The sequence below is a fragment of the Lichenostomus cassidix genome, chromosome 3 (genome assembly GCF_008360975.1).
Source record: "Lichenostomus cassidix isolate B80296 chromosome 3, HeHo_3.0, whole genome shotgun sequence".
NCBI lineage: Eukaryota > Metazoa > Chordata > Aves > Passeriformes > Meliphagidae > Lichenostomus > Lichenostomus cassidix.
The window spans coordinates 66,752,893-66,766,013 of record NC_139483.1 but is presented as its reverse complement, the minus strand read 5'-3'; the positions used below and the strand labels follow the sequence as shown (position 1 = coordinate 66,766,013).

At 45.4% G+C, this 13,121-nt stretch overlaps 2 protein-coding genes across 3 annotated transcripts in view; one reads left to right on the top strand and one right to left on the bottom strand.

Annotated features, from left to right (window-relative positions):
• Positions 1-13,121, top strand: part of LOC146439909 (sodium-dependent glucose transporter 1A-like) — a 47,093-nt gene that overhangs the window by 4,078 nt on the left and 29,894 nt on the right. The gene's annotated exons all lie outside the window — the stretch shown is intronic.
• Positions 1,972-12,539, bottom strand: LOC146439912 (sodium-dependent glucose transporter 1A-like). Its single transcript, XM_085056143.1, has 4 exons — positions 12,307-12,539; positions 12,056-12,224; positions 8,989-9,105; positions 1,972-3,822 (listed from the first exon to the last, which is right to left on the bottom strand). Exons 1-4 carry the CDS (start codon positions 12,466-12,468, stop codon positions 2,582-2,584), a joined length of 1,689 nt encoding a protein of 562 aa, XP_084912269.1. The 5' UTR covers positions 12,469-12,539; the 3' UTR covers positions 1,972-2,581.

The following is a 13,121-nucleotide window of genomic DNA, read 5'->3' as shown; positions in this document are numbered from 1 at the left end:
TCAGAAACAGAAGTGTGTGCATATATGCAGTAGATAAGCCTCAAAGAGATTACAGCATATTTCTTAATGCAGCTTTGATTTAATTTTCTGGGGTTTTTTAGTACTTGATTATGTAAATGATGTAAACTATCCATGTAAATGATCCCTGAGAACAGTCTTATCTGTGGGACATTCTGATCTGGAATTTCATCAAAAATTAGCATATGAATTCGGGGAGTTTAGAATCTTCCTGGTTGCCCGGTATATTTTAAATCATTTTCTTCTGGCAACATGATCTCGAGTATTGGAAAGCTTTTTTATATTGATGTCAACGCAGCCAGGGGATTGCAAGTCCAGCAGGGAGCTGCCACAGAACAGTTTCCATATCGTTCATTGTGTGTCCTGCACCTTCTCCTCCCTGTCCACCACTGGGATTTGTCCTCACCATCAGCTTTCCACACACACAGAGCAGCGTGCAGGAGGAAAACTGGAAAAATGATGAAATGCAGGCTCCAGCTGCCCTCATTCCAGACACTCCTTCTGCCTACCACACTGTTTGCTTCCACATCAAGCCAGCTAAGCACACAGGGCCACATGGACTCACTCCTTGCACCCAAGCCTAGGCCAGCACTCAGCCTGGTATTTACAAGCATTTACCACTCCTGCAAAGCAAAGAGAACCCTCGTGCCACAAGTGAAGCAAGGCTTCGTTTTCAAGTGCAGCTTCATGCATTGCATTGGAAAAAGATGCTACAGGAGTCTGGCAAAAACACAATGGCTTTGAAGTGCCAGCAGCAGAGGGAGAGTGAGGTGCTGCAACATGGCAAGATGCAAAGAATTACACATTTCTCACTACAGGTTGATTCTGGCTTCTCACTAACTTCTCAGAAGAAAGGAAAAGGCCATGCAATTTATGTTGGAGGACAAGAGAGACCAAAGACTTGAAAATTCAGGGAACATCAAAGATTCTATGTTATACCTAGAACTCTTTTGTTACTAAATGAAACCTCTTAGCAAGAAAAATACTATTAAAAATGCAAAGTTGAAAAGCCCAAATAAGAGTACATTCTGATCCCACAGACCTAAAAAAATATTGAACGACTTTGAAATTCCAAGTCGACAAGTGGCAAGATTACTGTTCAGATGCAGATTTTGCCATTTGCTGCTACTTTTTTTTTTGCTCTAAGTGGGAGAGCTCGCTGGCATGGCTGCTCCTGCCCAGGGCTTACTGCTTAGCAGCAATGAACTTACACCTGCAAACCAGTTTCTCCACTAGGAAGAGTCTGTCTCCATGTCATCCCCCAAAGAAATAAAACCCAAATGTCACCAATCTAACTGGCCAGGGGCAAGTAGTCATCTTGGAAAGGATTGTCTCATTGATAATTCCCTCTGCTCAAATCTTCATTGTAACACATTACTCTGTTAAAGTCTTGGCACAGGAAGCCAGAGAAGTTGCTATAACCTTAATTTAAACAACTGGCTTAAAAATACCATATGTTAAGTAATCTCTTTTACCTGAAGGGAGCCAACAAGAAAGATGGAAAGGGACTTTTTCCAGGAGTATGTATTGACAGGACAAGGGGGAATGGATTCAAATGGAAAGAGTAGGTTTAGATTACATATTAGGAAAAAATTCTTTGCTGTTAGGGTGGTGAAGCACTGGAACCGGTTGCCCACAGAAGCTGTGCATGTCACATCCCTGGAAGTGTTCAAGGTCAGGCTGGGTGGAGCTCTGAACAGGTGTCCCTGCCCTGGCAGGGGGGTGGAACTGGATGGTCTTTAAGGTCCCTTCCAACCTAAACCATTCTAAGATTACATGATAATTTTATCATCTTCTGCATACATTGGTTGATTTCAGCCATAGTGCCATAATTAAAATCACAAATACTTTGGATTATTTAGATTTGTTGCCACTGCTCAGTAAATTGGAGCTATGCATTTGAGCAGATTCACAATGACCCATTTTGAGCCCTTTCCCGTAAATACTGTAAAATTACCCAAAGGCATGGTTCCACTCCTAAGAATCAATGTCCAGGTTTTTCTTAGTCTCAGAACCAGAAATTCATATAGTTTGTTGAAAGGTTACTCAATTTACAGATGCTATGCATCACCTGAAATTTTAACTGATCTCCTGATTACATGCAGTAATCTTTCCAATGCAGTAGCCACATTCCTCTTTCATAAGGTAAGCAAGTTCAGCATCACAGGTAACAGATCTCTCTCATCTCTCATGAAACCATTTTGTGACAAAGCACCTCAGACCTGCACCTTTCACCCACCCCAAAAATCTGAGTAGTCTGAGCAGTCCTTTCCCAGTTACTACAGCATCTCTTACTTGGATGCATGCCTCACATTTAGAAAACATCTCTTATCTTTTAAGGTTTGGCATAGCCTACACAGTTATCATGTTACCCTACTCACATCACTGAGGATCTTCCCACTACAAGCCATATCCCTGTAGGCTGAAAATGAAGGAGGAGAGAGGGCTGGGCAAATGAACATGCTGAGCTCTGCACCATTATGAAAGGATTCACCTGACAACAGCTACAGTTCGATTGCACTTCCATTAAAAAACAACAACAAAAAAATGTCATCTTTGACTCTTATTCACTCTTCTCCCAGTCAACATTCCCATTTTGTCTCCCAGGGGAGCCATCAGGAAGCACTGGAAAATCTCCCAATACATTGTCCAGATGGGGCTGGAGAGAGACTTCAGCTGGAGAATCCTCTGGTATCTTACGGTATCTCTCTGTCACAGAGCTTTTCAGTTTGTCTTTCATTTCTGTGACTTCAAAGTCTGCATCGCTCCACTCTCTCCCATTCTCCTCATCCTCAGTAAGCGTCGAGTATGACAACAGAGCTCTCTGGGTATCACTGTCACTCACTTCTTCTAGGTCATTCTCCTGGGGAATGTTGGCCAGATTGGCCACTTTGTACATGACAGGGAAGAGCAGGGCTGTCATGGCAGCGCACACAAAGGCAGCGTACATAACAATGGGAATGTGATGAAAGCTTCCCTGGAGATATCCCACCGTGGCAGGGATGCACATCTCGCCCAGCGCCGCGCCGACCACAAACAGAGCAGCCGATTTTCCTTCCACCACCGTGTACTGCTCCACCCAGGAAATGCCACTGGGGAAGACTGTGGCCATGGATGCTCCATACACAGCAGTTCCCACCCACAGAAAGGCTCGGTAATGTGCAAGGAAGGCCAGGGCTGAAGAGGAGGCAGCAGAGCACACGAGACTTGTCACAATCATGGTGAAAGGGCTCAGGAGAGCAGCACCGAATATTGCCAGGCCCCTGCAGACAGCAAATGCTCCCCAGAAGACAGAATTCAAAGCAGCTGCTTCCCGTTCTGTCATCTCAGCAAAGACCTTTGCATAAGTAAATATGTAAGAGCCATAAGTGACTTCTGCTCCCACGTAGAATAAGAAGAATATGAACAGGAGACCAACTAGAGCCCAGTGGTATTTGGCAATCTTCTTCTGCCCAGAAGCCCTTGCTTTGTCTTCAGCTGAGCTGCCCTTTGAATAAATAACAAAAAAGAAGATGGAAGTGAAGAGAATATATGTCCCTATGATAATATAGGACCACAAAAAGCCTCCATCATGATGGTCTGTCAGCGCTGGTGTCGGTGATGCAGCTGATGCTGTCGGCACAGACTTGAGCACAGACTGGTTTGTCTTTTCAGCCTCTGGAAGTTCTTCAGATTCAGAACCCCCCAAGGCCATTTTTGCCACAATCGGAGCCAGAAATGCACCGGCAGCAAAACTGAAGTGCAAAGCCTGCAGGTGTGGCCCAGCCTCTGATCCCCAGGTGTCCAGTGCCAGTACATTGCCACCTGCAGATCAGAGAGAAGCAGTCAGTCATTTTAGTCCGAGACCAGATACCACTTAAAAGAAAAACCAACGAACCAACAAAACAACCAAAACAAACCAAACAAAAAAAACCACCACACATAACCTGCATTACTAATTCAATGTGCAATAATGCCAGGTGTAGCAAATACAATGTGCAAAATTGTAGTTAACTGAAAGCGTGCCCTAAATCCATGTGACTGCTTGAGCTTTAGGAGGGCATTCACAGCAGTCAAAACAGAGTCATGCAGTGGCTTAATCCAGCAGCAGTGGCCAGATATAATTGTGCCAGAGGAAGTTAAGATGGGTGTCGGGGTTTGACCCTGACTAAACACCGGCACTCCGGCTCTCTCCTGCTGCAGATGTGCAGGAGAGGGGAAAGAAAAAAAATTGTAAAAGCACACACTAATCTCATGAGTTAAATGAGATAGGACACTGGTAGGAGGACGTATGGAAGAAAGGGCAGACAGGCTCCAAACTTAAAGTTGCAAAGTTATTTAATTACCTAACCGAGTCGGAGGATAAATGAGAGACAAAAATAAACTTTTCATACATTATTTTGTTCACTCACCCCCCTCCCTCTTACAAACCCATTTTTATTCACCCCCTTTCCTCTTTCTAACCAACAGCTCGGGTAGAGGGGCAGGGTGTGGGGTATTTTCTCAGTCCACAGAGCAGGTCCATAAATCTATTCATCACCACAATTCTTCTACTACAAATACTCTTCATCTCTACTTACCTCTCTCTCTCTTCAGACAGTTTTTCTGCTCTCACCCCTCCCTCTTAAGAAGCAGTCTCTCCGTTCATCCCCCCTTCCCTCTTTCCAAACCAACAACATGGGCAGGGGGCAGTGTGAGGGGTTTGTTCTCGGGTCAGTCCATCAGGGAGAGGGGTTCTCTACTTAGCCATGGGGTCCCTCCCATGAGAGACAGTCCTCTGGGAACTTCTTTGGCGTGGGTCCAATCTCATGAGCAACATCCCACCCGATTTCTGCTGCAACATGAATTTTTGTCCATAAGGTGCTGTGCAGACTCTCCTGAGCCGAAGCCAAGCTGCTTCCATCCCAGGAGCAAGGCCTTTCTCTCCCTTGCAAGGCCTTTGTAGCTTTAACTCTTTAGATGAGACTCCAACTGGTTCACAGCTCTCTCCAGGCATCCAACTGCTCCTCTAGCGTGGGCTGTGGGTGGATTTCTGCATCCTTATGGACTCCATGGGCTGCAGGGGGACCTCCTGCCCCTACATGGCCTTCACCGTGGCTAGCAGAGGGTTTTCAGCTCCAGCGCCTGGAGCACCTCCTCCCCTAGTTTCTTCACTGACCTTGGCATCTCCATGCTGTTCTCCCTCACATATTTTTACCTCCACCTCCTCCTCCTCTAACTACAAAGAATCCAAACTACCTTGTTTGGATTTTTTCTTAAATGTTTTCACAGAGGTGTAACTAGCACCTCTAACTGGTCCAAACTTGGCCGGCAGCATGTCCATCACCTTCAGAGCCATCAGAGATTGGCTCTGCTGGGCTTGATGTACAAACTTCCAGAACTTTCACTCAGGACACACAGGAGCCATCTTTGTGCCATTCCCCACCCCTCAGGCACTTCCTCAGGCTTACTACAACAGCTTCTAAGGGGTTTAAATTTCTCTTAGATGTTAAAAATACCATGCTGATGTTTTGGGCCAATCAAAACCACCACAATGGGGTATTAGGAAAATTTTCTTCACAGAAAAGGGTTGTCAAACATTGGAAAAAGCTGCCCGGGGAAGTGGTTAAGTCACCATCCCTAGAGGTATTCAAAAGACATGTGGATGTGGCATTAGGGACATGTTTAGTGCTGGACTCAGCAGTGCTGAGTTAAGGCTTGGACTCGGTGACTGTCCTAGGTTGCAATATAGATGTAGTTAAGTATTCCATTACCACCAGCTGTGGGCCGTTAGCTGCTATCACCTGCTAATGACCCACTCCGGATGACAGGCAATGGGCCATCAGGGACCCACCGTGTGACTCATGGACTTATCTTATCCCATTGTGGGATGCTCTGCCCAGGAGGGAGGAACCAGGTGTTCCCACCTGGATATAACCTGGCCTTGGAACTGCCTGAGCTAGCCCTGTCTACTGGGTTCCCAGAGGACAAGAGCTACCACTGGATCTTCACCTGGAGACTAGACCTTCACAGGATCACCGCTTCAACTGGACTACTTCAGTTGGACTGCTACTACCACCCTAACAGGGTGTTAGGTTGTATCTGACTTTGTCAGTGCTTTTTCCTTGTATTATTTCACTTATTTTTAATTTCAATCTTGACTTGTGATCTCCCACTGGTTTGTTTTCAAACCAATACAGTGACCTTAAGGGTCTTTTCCAACCTAGCGACCCTATGATTCTAGGATTCTAATTACCCTACTTGACAATTTGCAGCATTTTTCAGCCTTTTTAAAAGGGAAATTTAACTGCTTCTCATTTCTCTAAATACCAAAAGCAACAATGTCCAATGCTAAGAATCAGAGGTCTCATTAAACAACATCCCAGGAAAAATAGCAGATTGCTTCTGATGGGCTGGGAACACCCCAGCTGTGGGTGTTCAAATGTGTTAAACTCCAAATGACTTTCCAGAAGCAGAAAGGTTTACATTAACTCTGCTGCAAACACCAAACTACAACACTGTTAGATCAACAATAATGGTAGAAAATAAGATCTCAGAGAGGTGTTTTGAAGTAGTCCCTCAGAAGAATGCAGGAAAACAAAACAAAACTAAGTTTCTTCTGCTACTCCTGCTCAAGCTGGGAAGTCTCCCTGCCTCTGAGGCCAAGCAGTACACCCACTGAAGGCATTTCTACCATTAGCTGATAAGATTTTCCCATACAAAGAATTTTCAAACCAATTGCCATGTATAACAATCTTAGCGGAGGCAGCAAATACAGCTCAGTTTATTTAACATGACCTGTGCCCTGCAAAACCATCTCTTCCCTACTGGATCTTTGTGGCTAGCACAGGTTTTTCCCATGAGAAATTTTCTTGTGTTTTATAAATAAAGATAAAGTTTGGATGTTGTTGGAACAGTGTCCCAGAACTTGGACAGTGCAGACCTGGCCAATCAGGCCTGGGGGAAGGCTTCTGACTGACCAATCTGGGTGACTTTGGAGAACTCTATATATGTGATGAAATCAAAACAATAAAGGTCATTCCTTCTTGCCACTGAGAACTGGTGCCTTCATTACTCTGCTAGCAGCTCAACAGCAACAGATCTTGTGCTGTGCCCTCTTACATCTTACCAGAGCTCCCTCAAACCCCACAGAATGATGGCAGAAGGTTCACATGTGCAGCCAGCATTCCTCTGTTGCCAAACAGCCAAGCCACCTCTGCCAGGCCCTGGCTGGGATGCTTCCACAGCTGTTTGGATGGCTAAGATCATACATGAGTCAGCTCTTTCTCAGAAATAATCCTGTCCTGAAGCTTCTATTGAGAAATGCTTGCATCCTTTCACATGGAGATTAGGAAGTGCCCAGACCTCTTGCTGTGGCCTTGCCTCATGATGCAAACTTCCTGCTAAAGCCTGTCATCCCCTAACCCATCCTTTCCAATCTGTGCCCAGGGGACTCATTTCTGTGGAAATTTTTCATACCTCTAGTATTACTGACTTTTTTAACCACACCTATAGATACTTGCTCTGCAACTTCACCAACACATCTCAGCATCGTAGAATCATTTTGGTTGGAAAAGACCCCTGAGATCATCTTCCTCCAGTAAGAAGCTTCTACTGAGAAACTGGGTTTGAACAGCTTTCCAGCAAAAGTGCTGGGTTTGGGGGTTTTCTTGGCCAGGCCATTTGCAGTATTCCCATGCCACAGACTTTCTCTCAAACACCAGGGCTTTGCTCAGGACTAGCTTAGGCCCAGCTAATGTTAATGAACTATATCCTGACTAGTTTCCTGTAGGTGAATAAGTTAAAGAAAACATTTAAAGAGCACAGGACACTTTCTCTACACCTGTAATGGCCCACTGAAATGCATATTGATCTTCTCCAGGAAGCAAGAGATACCCCACTCCCCAACCCCTTAAAGGAAGGCCTGTCACACACACACAAACACTGGAGGCCTCAGGACCAGATTAATCCAAGAATCACAGCCTGTGGAAGTTCAGGGTGGAAGCTGCAAAGTCCATCAGCTATAGAGGTCTTTTAGTTATCAATTAATGTGAGACATTAATTGTTCCACAAGAAACAAAAGGTACAAGAAAACATTTGCCCATACAAAGAAAAAAGACCAACGCCACCAAAACACAACCAAGGCGAGAACAACAAAGACATCTATCACGAACTTTAACATCGACCAAGATTTTCATTGGTTGAACTGTGGGTGGCTCAAGAATTTGATAAACGTATTTGTAGTTGTATTGTGTACGTTGATTTGTAAGCCATGTTTGTTACAATGTTTGTAGTGTATAGTTAACAAAACTATTAAGCTTTTAATTGTTAAACATAACAGAGGGAAATGTGGATGTTCAGGGTGGAAGCTGCAAAGTCCAGCAGCTATAGATGTCTTCTGTTGCCAGTTAATGTGAGACATTAAGAGAGATAAGCTGAGCCGCTCTTGGCAGGGGCCGAGACTGATAGGAGGACGAAGGCAATCAGTGACCCGTTAGGAAAGTAAAAAGTGTAACCCTGGAAACCAAGTTCATGTAACAGATAAGTTAAGTCTATAACAGTATAAAAACATGATGTTTTCTATACAATAAAGGAGATTTTGCATGAACCAGGCTGAAACCCAAATCAATCACCGACAACAGCCAGGTAAAACAGCTTCCCTCTTTTAATTCAAGATGTGTCACAAGAAAAAACAGCAACTGTTTTGGTAGGCTAGAAGTTTAGGTCACATATTAGGAAAAAAATTCTTTCCTATGAGGGTGGTGAAGCACTGGAACAGGTTGCCCAGAGAAGCTGTGGATGTCACATCCCTGGAAGTATTCAAGGTCAGGCTGGGAGGAGCTCTGAGCAAGCTGGTCTAGTGGAAGGTGTCCCTGCCATGGCAGGGGGCTGGAACTGGATGGTCTTTAAGGTCCCTTCCAACCTAAGCCATTCTAAGACTACATGATCATTTTATCATCTTCTGCATACATGTTTTTGCTGAAAGAACTGTCAGACCACACGGTCTCTTACCTGTGTCCAGAATTCCCATGGCACCTCCAATAACTGACATCAAGATTGTTAATAGCAGAGAGCTCCTACACCAGGGTATCACATAAAGACCAGCCGTTGTTCCAAGCATGGATAATCCTGGCAAGATTAAAAAACAAGACTAAAAACTTGCATACTACAGTTTCCATTTAAACAACACAGAAGACCAAGAAATACAAATACATTCATGATTATTAAAGTTACAGAAAATCCTAACAGGCGATGCAATCTAAATACCTCAATCCAGGGGTAGCAGTAGCAGCTAGAAAGTTCAAGAAATCATTTTTCATTTGGAAAAATAAAAAAATAATCTCTTCAGGATGTAAACCCTGCATGACAAACCTGTTTGGCTAAAGCAAAGGGAGCAGCAGCTCCAGCTAGGATATTGTCTTCTGCAAACTTCTGATCTAGAAATGTGACTTCACCATGAAACCAGTAGAACATGGGTTTGAACAGTGTCAAGCTTGCCCTTTGAGCACTGTGCAATGTTTAATTTGGCTCCATTTTTAAAAGAACCCAAATCACTAAGCACTTTAAATCCTATAAATTAATTGCACCTTGGCCACCTAGTGACCTCCATATAAAGATGCTGGCTTTTATTTATATTCTGTTCCCACATGAGGGATGTATTCCAAGGGATTTCTGGAGTTTGAGACAGAACTATGAAATTTCTCATAATAAATTTAGCAGCAATTCATTAACTGTATTCGTTTTGCCTTATTGGCTACACTTACAACATGCCATTTCAAAAAATATTTTCTAGCAGATGGAAATTGCTTTTATTACCATTTGGGAGGAAGCTCAACAGTTCAATTCTGTGAACTTATAATTACCTTCATAATAAAATAACCTGAAATTAATAGCTTGAATGGACAGTATTAGGATCTTAGAAAGCCTGTACCCATTCAGCTGTCTCCATTATTTTTCAAATCAATGCATGATCACAGATGCAGCAGAAACTGAAAAGATCAATGGGGCTGCTGTAACTAAGAATTTAGGTTAATTCCAAACAAAAACAGCAACAATGTTCAGAACCCTAACGTCCTAGCAAGATACTTGGAATACATGCCTCAAAACATTTTTGAAGGTGTGCATGCTGAGCTGCATGAAGAAAACAGTAGAGATGGGGTGTGTTAAGTACAGCTTCTCAGGTGCCCCACTCAGACCTGAAAAGTACCTTCTCAGCAAGGGCTCAATTGTCCACTTCAGCCCCACGCCTGAGGATTGTGAGAGTTTGGGTGGAAGCTGTCTGAAGGTTGCAGCTATCGAGTTAATAGATATCAGTTAATGGTTAAGAAAAATTTGTAACAGTAAAACACCATGATGTTTTTTGTTCAACAAATGGGACTTTGCATGAACCAGGCTGAGTCCCCAAATCAAATGCTGACAGAGGATTAGCACTAAAAAGTTTCCTTGACAAAGACACATGATGTCTTCAATTTTTTCTCTGTATAGTTTTTCTCTGTAGCAGAGTTCTAGCAGTTGAAAGATGGGAGGTCAAACTACACAAGCCAAAATCTCTTACAGGCAGCCCTGAGATGATGAAAGTGAGAACAGGCTCAGTAGTTCAAATTGTGCTCTTGCCATAAGCACTACCAAACTGGAAAGGATTAGGAGAGCCATCATTTCCCAACCATTGTTGACAAACAGCTATTCTGCATCCTTCCTCGGGAAAAGAAGGAAATACTAACCTATTTCAAGTTAACATGCACTTCCACAGGTGTGGGTACAGATTCCATTGCAGAAGGTAAAGTCTGACCTTGTCAGGTGCACAAGGAGAAGGCTAAAGGACACCTACTCCGCAGGAGTTCTGGAGGAGACAGATAAAGGACAGGGAGCAGGCTGGATACAGGCATCTTAGAACAACAGCAAATGAGAACTGATCCATGAAAATGAAGATAAGAGAGGAGGAAAAGAGAGAAGAGACAGACAGATATTATATGACATGATTGATCCTTACAGGAGATAGGCACATGGAGAGAAGAAGAGACTCCATTCAAACATGAGCAATAGAAAAAAAGATCTTCTCATCTGCTCTTAACTGACCATGTGATTACAGCATGGTCCTTAAGGAGGCACAGTTACCTGAATGCAGGAGAAGAAAAGAAGAGGGAGCCCTGGAATATGTTTTAATCCCTAAATTACAGCACAAAGCCACTTCAAAGAAAAAAAGACCACTATTTTAGGTGTGTTCTGAGAATGTCTGCAGAAATGAGACGCTAACACAACTCTAAAAGGAGCCCCTCCTTTCTGGATGCAGAGTGTGGCTCTTGGCACCCTGATGGCTGAGCAGCCCCATTCTGCCTGGACAAAGCCAGTCCTGTGCTCCTACAGCAGCAAGTTCCCACAAGTCCAGAAAATGGTTAAGATCACCAGCTGTAGTTCCTACAATTGAAATGTTTCCACCATCACAGACAGTATTTAATGCTTTCCACTTCAAATAAGTTATAATTGGGTTAAGGCACTCCAGTCAAAACCCACAGACTTTCGTCCAGTACACGAAGATGGTGGTGACTGGTGAGTGTTAAGTCAGGAGAAGGTTTTAGGAAGCTCTCCCCACAGAAATGCACCTCAGCGTGACCTCTGGAGGTTTCTGCTGTACACACAGCTTCCTGTTTCTTGTTTTGTAGCGTGTCACTACAGAAGCCTCTACGTTCCAAGAGCAACTACACTATGCACATTACTTGATGCAAAATAAAAACAAGTCCAACTGTACTTTCCAGTGCGAACCAGCGGCAGCTTTTGGGCAACCCAAGCAGGTTTAGTCCGTTCAATCCCAGTTCTCGCTGCCGATGTGCCCGGCGGGCCCAGGCTCTGGGCGGCGATGCTGCACAGCAGCAGTGCCCGGCACACGCCGTGGCAGCAATCAGACGGCGGAACATGGAGACTGCGAGGGGCGATTCGGGGGGAGCAGCACTACACCCCACGGCTCCCCCCATTGCCGGGGCTCGGCACGGCTCCGCAAAGCTGGCACATGTGCCCCTGGGGATGCGCTCGCTGCGGAGAAGCCGAAGTTGCCCCAGACAGTGTCCGGCGGGGCAGCACTTACCGAGCAGCAGGTTGGCGTTCATGCGGTCGAAGAGCATCCCGCCGACCACCGAGCCGCCCAGGTAGCCCAGGGACCGGCCCACGAAGATGTAGGGAATGTCGCTGACGTTCTTGCCGACATTGGCGGCCAGGTTGGGGAAGGTGGGACCCAGCACGGCGATGCTCAGCCCCTGCAGGGCAGAGTGCGGGGTCACCTCGGTGCGGGGAAGGGTCCGCACAGCCCCCCGCAGCCACCGCGGTTCATTGACTCACCAGCCCGATGAAGGAGGCGCAGAGCGTGGCGGTGATGCACCAGCGCAGAGCGTCCGCGCATCGCCCGCATCGCCCCCCGCCGCCGGCCGCTCCCGCCGCTCCCGCTTCGGTGTCCTCCGGCTCGATGAAGCGGACATGCAGCTCCCGGTCAGCGTCGGACATGGCTCCCGCAGCCGGCTCCGATGGCCGCTCCGGGCCCGGGGAGCGCGGCCCCGCCGGCCCCGCCCCGCGCACGGCGCCGGAAGGAGCGCCGGGCTCAGCCTCGGCGGGAGGCAGCGCATGCCGCTCCGCCGGGGGCTCCTCCTGGGAACACGGCTCGGCACTGGGGAGCGATATTCCCGGGACGGCTGACGTTCCGCTCGGCTGCGGGCTTGTGCCACAGTGCCTTGAGAAAGGCCTTTATAAACCGTCATTTATTATTTTATTTATTTTTAATCTTTGTTATCACTCAAAGTGCACTCGGCCTTTCAGACAACCAATCATAAAAGATCTTTGTCTTCTATAATGACTGTGTTATGTCACGCTGACAAAGTTTCTCGAGAAAGAGAGAGAGATGCTGGTTGTCCTAAGAACAGGCATTAAAACATTCCTGGTGATTTAGGGTAAAATAGCAATTAATAATGTAAAAGAACTAGAAGCTGGATAATAGTAATAATAATATTTTTGAACTGATTTAGAGAGCCAGAGATTGGATAATGATTTACTAAGATATGCCAGCTGCAATCCATTTATTATTTTCTTGATGAATTTGTGCCTACCTGGTATCGGGGAGGATGAAGAGAGGAGAGCCAAATAATTGAGAAAAACCACTGAGT

Coding starts and splice junctions, on each gene's coding strand:
- LOC146439912 (XM_085056143.1), bottom strand. CDS start 12,468: ATGTCCGACGCTGACCGGGAGCTGCATGTCCGCTTCATCGAGCCGGAG. Junction 12,225..12,306: donor GCGCCTCCTTCATCGGGCTG/GTGAGTCAATGA, acceptor TCTGCCCTGCAG/GGGCTGAGCATCGCCGTGCT. Junction 3,823..8,988: donor CATGGGAATTCTGGACACAG/GTAAGAGACCGT, acceptor TCTGATCTGCAG/GTGGCAATGTACTGGCACTG.